Source organism: Salarias fasciatus, chromosome 23 (genome assembly GCF_902148845.1).
Source record: "Salarias fasciatus chromosome 23, fSalaFa1.1, whole genome shotgun sequence".
Classification (NCBI taxonomy): domain Eukaryota; kingdom Metazoa; phylum Chordata; class Actinopteri; order Blenniiformes; family Blenniidae; genus Salarias; species Salarias fasciatus.
In genome coordinates this window covers 4714603-4723994 of record NC_043766.1, presented here as the reverse complement: position 1 = coordinate 4723994, position 9392 = coordinate 4714603, and the positions used below count along the sequence as shown (strand labels likewise).

Here is a 9392-nt window from a genome sequence, read left to right as displayed (position 1 = left end):
TTGTTTGTACTGGCATCTTACCAGAACACGAAAGCTGCTTAACAGGGGCCTCACGCAAAAAAGACGTGCGTAGATTTCCTTAAAAAGCATGGCATATGCTCAAATCTGTTGCAAATTATTGCATTAGTGTTAAAAAAAATGACACTCATCAAGGCGTTTCGCACCAATCCAACCCAAACTGAAGCATTTGTAATCATAATGAAATAGCACAAAAGTGGGCCTGCATGGTGGTACATATGACCTGCCGGCCTTCAGCCATCTCAGCTGAACCTGACTCCATCACCCAGTTCCTCCAAACAGGAGAGACGCTGGATGAATGGACGGATGGTTTTGACTTGGCAGATCTGGATACAGATTCATCACAGCTTTACACAGACTTTAAAAGTCAATAAAGAGTAAGTATCTGTTTGGCAATTTACATATTTTTTTTGTACCTATGTGCACCATGTGTATGCCTTATAGGCAATTTTGAATTAAGCACATTATCATAGGTTAATCAGTTCAAAAGCTTTCATATCATTTGCACTGACTTATTGACACACCTTACTACAGTTCCGAATTATTTAATACTCTCAACTTTTGAATACAATATTTTACACAGTAGTGACTATGTTATGGAATTTGAATGTATTCAAATGGTTGCTGTTGTTGACCTTATAAGACGATACAGTGGTATAATCTGTTTAATGGAAGCACATTAAAGTGAGATAATGTCTGAAAATTACAGATCAAACTATGTGCAGAGTGTAATTTGAAGGAAACAAAACCAACCACACTAGACAGGGGTGTGTCACATTATTGCTGTTTTATTCAAGGGTGCAGGACGAGAGCATACACAGGAAAAAAGCGGCTGTTTTGTTCTCAGGGTGAGTCTGGCAGCCAGGGTGCTATTTACCGGAGGGTCGCAGGATTTACCATCTTCATAGTGCTCATTCAGAATTATTTTTATTGTATGGGGATGAAATTAAACTTCATCTACAGACAGGACACAAACATCAAAAAATAAGGTTTTTCTTATGTTATTCACATCAAAAGAATTTGCTGGTGTGTTGGATTAATTTGTCAATAAACAGCATTATTCCCATGAACTGCAGCAACAGCAGTTAGTTTGTGGAGCCACTGGCTTGTTGTTTGTTAAGTATGGTATCTCGCCTGCCTGATGGCAAAATATAATTGATTTTGTAATGTGGCACACCAGCGAGTTGTTCAATATGACATATTGAACTTCATGTGCCACAGTGTGCACAAACATTCCTGTTGGTTGGTCACGAATCCAAACAGGGTCACTGAAGTTTACCAGCATTTGTATCTGTCGATAAATGAACTAAGATTAGAAATGCCGTTAGATTAAAACTAATAACAATGAAGAGAATTCCCGACTGAAATTCAAAGACAGCTGCTACAGAAAAAGTGAAAGCAGATGTTTTCGGACACGTTACATATACTATACATTTTATATACACATATACATCAGATTTCGTCACTTTTACAGGCTGTAAACTTCTTGTTTGGCAGTGCAAGACGCAACAGAGATGTTTGAAATGTCAACAATGCAAAGACATGGCAGCGGGCATACAGGTGTTAAGGCAGGAAGATGGAAGCTGAGCTATGACAAAGGTTTAGGAGGAGGAAGAGGAGTTCTCACTGCAGCAGATGATGAAAACTGGGGTCAAGTGAAAGCACTCAATCCCATTTCACAGTTCAATTGAAGTTTCCATAAAGCTGTCTATGCCCTTCAAATAATCACCATCACGAAGACAATGAAAACACTGAAGTTGCAAATATGGAGAAGTGGTAATAATTCAAGAATCACCCATCGAGGAGCCAGTTTCATGGACCGGAACCAAGAACTGTCTTTGTAGTGATAATGTTTCACCAAGAAATGTGTCATTGGCTTTTATCAGAAAGGACAGGGACTCATAGGCTGTCTACTGTTACAGCTGAATATGACTGATTCCATCAACTCACCAAATATGCTATTTCCATCCATCTGCTAATAGCCTGTTCAGGGTGGAGGGTGCTGCAGACAATTTCTGTAAACTGCATGCAGCCTTAATATACCAGTGCAAGCGCACTTTTGTACTTTAAACCAATATCCAACAGTAATAGTAGTTAAAGACTAGCCTGGTATTAACCATTGCAACTCCATAAATCCACTTATCAACGCCTTATGGCCTGCTTTGATGTAAACTCAGTTGACTCAAGCTTTCTTTTAAAGTATGGGTTCATCCTCAACTTAACATCTTAAAAATTTGCATAAAACACACGGCAAAGCTCAATAGCAAACACTCTGACTGACTCATTGGGTTTATAATGATATAACATTGTGACAGCTTGACTGCATCATGTTAATACCCCTTTGCAACAAAATGACGGACGGTGTTTTCGACACGTCTCAATCAGAAGCATCATTCAGTTCTGCAGCATTTTAAGCTGCATTAAACCATTTGGTGGACTGAAGTCTGCAGGGAAGCCCCAAGTTCCCTCGTGTGCCAGTGAGATATGACCACCTGTGGCCCGCCTCACAGGTTCCTCACTTCTCTCTCCCAGGAAAAAAACCAAGACTAACTGGACACATCTTTGATACGCAGCAGCTTTGGAGATGTCTGGAGCCGTGTAGCCGTCACAATTTGGTCTTTGTCAAACTTGCTCGAATCTGCTGCTTAATTAATCTGCAGCATTTTAATTTGAGGACACAAATGTCCTCTTGTATTGTAACAATCAGGGTCCATGAGACTCCATGATTACATTTCATGGCTGATGCTATTATGTGTTGTATGTTGTGTTGATTAATTATACTGAATGTAACATTTCAGTAATAAAAGAAGTCAATCGCTAAGTTTTACTTCGTTTGAAATGGGCGTTAAACACACAAAATGGTATACACTAATACAAATTTGTGAGAAAAAAAAAAGCACTCTGGGAAACCCACTAGCCAGAGGCACCACATACCAAAATATGCATAGCATGTCATTCCTTTGTTTTCAATAAATCTTTTTACTGCCTCTATCAAAAAGGCATCACACCACCAAATGAAAAAAGGTCATAACACCTGACATGGGTGCATTAAACTGCACAGAGCATTTGAACCTTGTGCAATAAGCCGAGACAGACGCCGCCAAACCAGCCTTTCTCTCAGGGTCCTCTGCCGACTGCTGGCATGCCATCGGTGGGTGTTCATGCAGAAGGACTGAGGAGAGGAGCTGTTGTAGCTGAGACTTTAGGATCACCAGGCTGTGTGGACCAGTAGGCATTGCAAGTGAAGGTACAGGGCCGCTATGGGACTGTGGTGCGGACCGAGGACCAGTAGAGGGGTTTTATCATGGACACGTGGACGCGGCATGTGGGACACGTCTGTTTCTTCCACAGCCAATGCGCCATGCACTGAAAGACATTTTTAGAAAACACCATTAAATCTACTGACGCTGTTTTTCACACAGGCTGAATACATGAAATCTCTGCCAGTCCAGATTTTCTCCAGTGATACTTGACAATACAACATACCAACCCACACTGAGCAGCTTCCTAATCCCAAGTCAGTTACCTTCACTTCATTGTTTTGACTTAAAAGTTATGGAACGCAGAAAATTCAACAAAGTTAGTTTGAAATGACTCATCTATTTCTCTTAATGCTTCGTGACGCTTCATTCTGCCCGTTACAACACAGAATATCAACACTGAACACAATACAGCCACTTTATCTAGTCTAGTCAGACTTTACCAAACTTCAAGTGACCACAAATAGAAGGTGCAAAAAAACAGCAACACAGCCGTCAACTCTGTACCACAAGTATATTTCAGTTCTGTTTGGATGCGTTTTAAATGCTTTGAGTTGGAAATGTTCCCCCTGTGTGATATTCTAAGCCATCCAAAGTATGTATATAAAGATATTTCCTATTGTCTTCATCTTTAGCATCACATCTGACCTATTGATTATATTTTATGTATATATTAAAGTCACACTATATTGAGGCACACATCACTTGACAACTGTAAGTTAATATACGTTTCAAAATAGAGAGCATGTACAAGCTAACGAGTGTAGGCAGGAAACTTCAAGTAAGAGTAATATATAAAGGAGACAAACACTTAATTACTTCAAATACACACACACCTAACCCTAACCTAACACACACACACACACACACACACACACACACACACACACACACACACACACACACACACACACACACAGGCAAAAGATCCTAAAAATAGACACACTAAAAACCTTTAAATATAATTGCAACTTTTGGTTTACATACTGTTTTAAGTTTGACTTTTGAAGTTAAAGAAAGAGTTGAATGACCTTTAAAAAGTCAAAGCATCACACAGGATCAAATCAAATGGAGTCAAGGCCCTAAAAGTTTGAACCGCTGACTGTCACTCGGTGTAAGTTCAGGACAAAATGCAGATGTTTTGCAAGTCGTTGCAGGTCCTTTATCTGTCCACAGAATGATATCAGCGATGTCTGCGCAGGGAAAGCTGGCGACGGGGCGTGAGCTGCTCTCTCTCCCTGGAAATCTGTTCATCTGTGGACTTCCTCCTCTCATCCGAGGACCTCCTCAGCGGACACGCTGCTGCTTCACTGCTACTGCCAGGCCGACACGGCTCTACCCTACGAGCCACCTTCAGCACCCACCAGACGGAGATATAATCAGTAAGTGAGCGGTCCAGGGGTGTTCTGCTGTCACGACAGCCCACTTCATGCACATCCTAGTGTGAGCTGCCTCCATGCACCACACAAGCTTCTGACATGCTGGGATTTCACACAACACAGCGTTCGGATGAAGCATGCAACAGAACTAATGCAAGTTGTCTTACTTCTTTGTGGAAGCGGTGCGTACACTGAAGCTCCTGAACTCCCCCTGCAGCCTTACACATGTCTTCATAACAGATATGGCACAATTTGTCTCCATCGTTCTGTGAAAACACACACACACTCGAAAAGTTAGATATGCAATGGGACTGGAATGTTTCCTCTGTTAGGTTTGTGGAGGAAAAAACACTTTTCACCCTCGAAGCACCAGAAAAGTTTTCTGGTGCTTCGAGGGTGAGAAAACTTGTATCTTCAGCAAACATCAGTTGAAGGCTGAGGTATATATCGATCACAGGAATAACAGAGAGACACAATCTCACACACACTCACACCTGCCAACAACTTAGGGCTACCAATAAGTAGCAAGCACATCTGGACTGAGGAAGGAAACACTTGGAGTATGTTCAATGATACCTGTAGAAAGCCCGGGTAGGGACAACATGCAAACTCCATACAGCAATGTATTCCAGATGGCATTCACTTACAGTTTCCCCAAAACGCTTTATGTTGTTAGTCACAATAATCCATTCATTAATATATTCAAACACCAACAGTGACGACTGAGCTGCCTTACTAATGTGGGTTTCAGTGATGAATTCAGCAGCGGAGAAGGAGGGCTGAACTGTCAGCACTGAAACATGACCAGCTGCAAAACCAGGTATTTTCTGGGTTATGCCGGTGCAGTTTAAATCTATCCGGGATCCTACCAGAAGCACACAATAGCAATACACATTTGTAACCTTCCCTAAATGCTCTTAAAAAGCTTGTCTTTTGTAGAAAGACAGACGTCACCAAAGCGGAGTGACCCTGCAGTTGAAACGCTTTAACCTCATGAGAAAACTGTAAGCAGCGGTTTGGTTTTACTTATTTTCAGGGGACTCTCTCTTACCAGAGACACGGTCCTTTTATTGCTGAGGCTCAGTCTCTTTTCAAATGACTCCGTGAGCTCTGGGATTGGGGTGATGCGGTTCTCGGGGATGGAGGCCTTGGTGCGGCTGTTCTCGTCCGAGGAGGTGCGTCGAGCTCTCTGGTGGGGCCTGACCTCCCCCTTCTCCTCTCTCACCTTGATGTGGCTGGGAGCGGGCGCCATCGTCGCCGCGTGGAGCTTGTTCAACTTCATGGCATCTAACTGTGACTGTGGATGGCACAGAGAAGGACAAAAAAGCATGTTTACACACCTGAGCCCATGGTGTTAGTGGTGTTTTTCTCTCTAAGAATGTGAAGAGAGATGACCCTCTGATCTGTTATCTGGGAAAAAGGTGAACCGTTACCTCACTAATGCCTCTAAGTAACACGCTGGCAAAACCACCCACCTAATTATAGTGTGGTTCTTGAGTCCAAGCTGGTAGAGAAGTTACTATTTACACTGCAGAGTGAATCTGAACTTTATTTATTATACTGATTATACAGTTGAAATTAAGTTATATGTAGTACAAACACAATAATCTGCTTTTGCTGGTCCCATTCATAACCAACTCCCACTGGTGAAAAAAAGTATATGCATCTTAAATTCATGCCTTTTTCCTCCAGGACTTCTTCTGACTAATTTTCAATAAGAAATCATGATGAAAAGAAGCAGGTTGTGAGTAAAGCTATAAGTGAATTTATTTTTAAATGACATTTTAAGCAGTAGCAATTAGAATGATGAATACAAGAATACTCCAACTGTAAAACCTACAGACTACAGGCAGACTTTCCCTACAATTCAAGTTGTAAACCTTTTATTTGCTTTAAATTCCTACCCTACTTTGAGAACGTCTGATTTCATGGGCAAAATCCAATGTTAGAAAAAAAAAAGTCTTCTACCAATGGTCACGTTTCAGGCAGCTCTGCAACAAAAACAAAGTTTTACCTTCAAACTAGTTAATTCATTTCAATCCTTAATCTTTCAGTATCAGAGCAAATGATTATGGATTAAAAATCTAAAAACTGAACCCAGATTTCATGTTTCTTGCTCACCCTTCCTGTGTTAAACACATTTCACAGGCCCTTCACGTTTCTGGTCACACTCCTTGTCTAAAGTGATCTGCTCTGGATTCTCCTGCTGGAGCATCAAACTCAGTCGTGCTGCTGACTCTCTGAAGTTTCACTGTCAAACGTCCAACAGTGAAATTAATGTTTAAAAGAAAACGCTCTGGGGAGCCAAATTATTGTTTTTACTTTACTTTACTTTCCTCCCACAGTTCAAAAACGTGCATGTGAGTTTAATTGGTTTAATAGGTGCGAGTGCATGGTTGTCTTTCTCTGTGTTTGGCCTGTGATGGACTGGAGAGCTTTCCAGGGTGCATCCGGCTGTCACCCATAGGTCACTGGGACTGGCTCCAGCACCCTGTGGCTCTGAACAGGATGGATGGATGTGATTTAGTTCACAGAACTAAACAACAACAAGTTGCTTGAAGATTGCTGGGTTACAGTTTGCAGAAATGCATCAGAAAAGCAGTGTTTTCTTGATGTAAAATATGCACTGATTTCCAAAGAAAAAGTTAACTGAATCCATGCACAGTACAGGAGATAAATAGAGCATGTCGCTCACAGAGACAGGTTTTCAACAAACTATGCGACTTGAAGAGAGTGCATAGTTTGTGCCGTTGCTACGTTTATTTTTGAACATTTTTGAGGCAACTTTAGCTGTGGGAAAGAATGTTTTCATGTCTACTTTTGGTGTGGCTTGCTCTGACATCTGACCTGCCTAGGGTGAGACGCTTTTTGAAGGACACGATGGGCAATATTTGACCAAACATTTCATGTGTTTACACAAAACCAAAAAAAAATTGGGAACAGTGTTCACTTGTTTCAGTTGTAGATAGATCAAAAACCAGACTCGCAAACAGGATTTGTTCATATTAAAACTCTGTGTGTGTGTGTGTGTGTGTGTGTGTGTGTGTGTGGGAGAGACAGAGGGCGTCATATACTGTTGGTGCATCAGCAGACATTATTGATGTGAAATTAGTGGAGGCAAATCTCAGGTCAGGACATCCTATTCCCAAACACCAACACAGACCTACATTCTGCACGGCCAGCGTCAGTGTTCATGCCAACATCAGGGAAACGGATCTCCAAGCATTAACCTGCTGACATTGTCCATCACTCTTTCCTTTATACATTCTCTATGTTTGGGAATTCACAGGAGGGGAGTGAAGGTTATTAATGAGGAACCTATGAGAGAAAAGTTAAAGATACAATTTGTAAAGTTAACACTAGAATACTGAAGACATCTTTTATTTTTCAAGTCACTAGATTAGGTAACTTCCTGATTTCTTTCTGTTTGTTTCCATGGTGCTGAGGATTCATGAGTGAATACTTGCACTAGAAATTGCAACAGACCGTGCTGCAATGAAGAATTTTAAGAAATACGGCGATTCTTGGCTTTTCTGCTTTACACTTATAACACACAGACTGTTGATTATTTGACTGGTTTGCTTTGACAAGGCTCATTTCAGCTTGTTGCTGTTTTAAATTACATGTAGATTTTTTTTTTTTTATAAATAGGGAAAATAAATTTGAAAATGGTGACACCAGTGATACAAATAAAAACAGAGTAAAGGTTCATTTACTTTGCTTTGAATATACACCGAATGTATCAAGTACACAATCTATTTTGTAATTCATATGGATTATAAGTAAATAGGATGCAGTTACAAGATTTTAAATGTTTTTTTTTTTTGTCTAACTTGATCCCTACAAATCATGCAACATAAAATAGTGTTTGATAGTCACTCTTAAAAGTCACAATAAAAAATTGGATTAGATTCTTGAAATGTCCTTTCACAACACCCACCAAGTATTATTTTTTGAGGATCCCATAAAGAGTGCAGTGTTGGTGATACTTACCACAGTTGGAAGGGATGCTCTTCGATCCGCTTGGGTTTTCGCAGGCCTTCTGAAACTGCGTTTCCTCTCCCTGGAGTGTCCCCCCTCTGCTCCGTGACCCCAGTAACTACTCATCCATTTGGTGAAGTTCCCATCATCGTCATCGTCATTGTCCATAATGATGGCCGGCAGGAGCCTGAGAGACATGGCCGAGCCGGGCGCAGAGCCTGTCCGTGCAGCAAGTCCCAGTACGACAAGCCGAAGTGCACTCTGTGCACTGTGGCGCAGGCAATGACAAACAACGCCGAGCTGACCCACTAAGTATCTGACTGGCTGAACTACACTGAACTGTCACACAAGGCAAAGATAACTTCGGTTAGATCCCTCCAGCTCTGGTGCTCCACCGTTGAGCTATTCTTGGAAGATCCAAAAATAAACCGTAGAGCTTTTCCCCAAGTCTTTAAATAAGTGAATCCTCTTTAATCTATTTAACGAGGCTGGCAGAAAGTGAAAATGGGGGTGATGAGAATAAACAGGGAGGCAGAACTCATGGTGGAGCGGCTTGTATTTTGGCACTGGATGCTGGTGATGTGACCACTGCTTTTAATCTTTCCATTGCAGCCCCGGGCCTGGGGCTAGACAACTGAAACTCCAATTTCCCCATACTTTCCACTCGCTGAGTACATCAAACCTGTCAATAAATATGGAGTGCAGGCAACCCAGTCTGCTGCTGTGCTCTGACAGCCTGCAGCTTGTGTAATAC

At 41.5% G+C, this 9392-nt stretch overlaps 1 protein-coding gene across 1 annotated transcript; it reads right to left on the bottom strand.

Moving 5' to 3' along the window:
- Nucleotides 1-4863: 4863 nt before the first annotated feature.
- lnp1 (leukemia NUP98 fusion partner 1) lies at nucleotides 4864-8861 on the bottom strand (the record flags this gene model as incomplete). Its single annotated transcript, XM_030083625.1, has 3 exons — nucleotides 8651-8861; nucleotides 5709-5954; nucleotides 4864-4923 (listed from the first exon to the last, which is right to left on the bottom strand). Coding segments are annotated over exons 1-3 (492 nt in total), but the record flags the coding sequence as incomplete, so codon positions are not given.
- Between the last annotated feature and the right edge of the window lie 531 nt (nucleotides 8862-9392).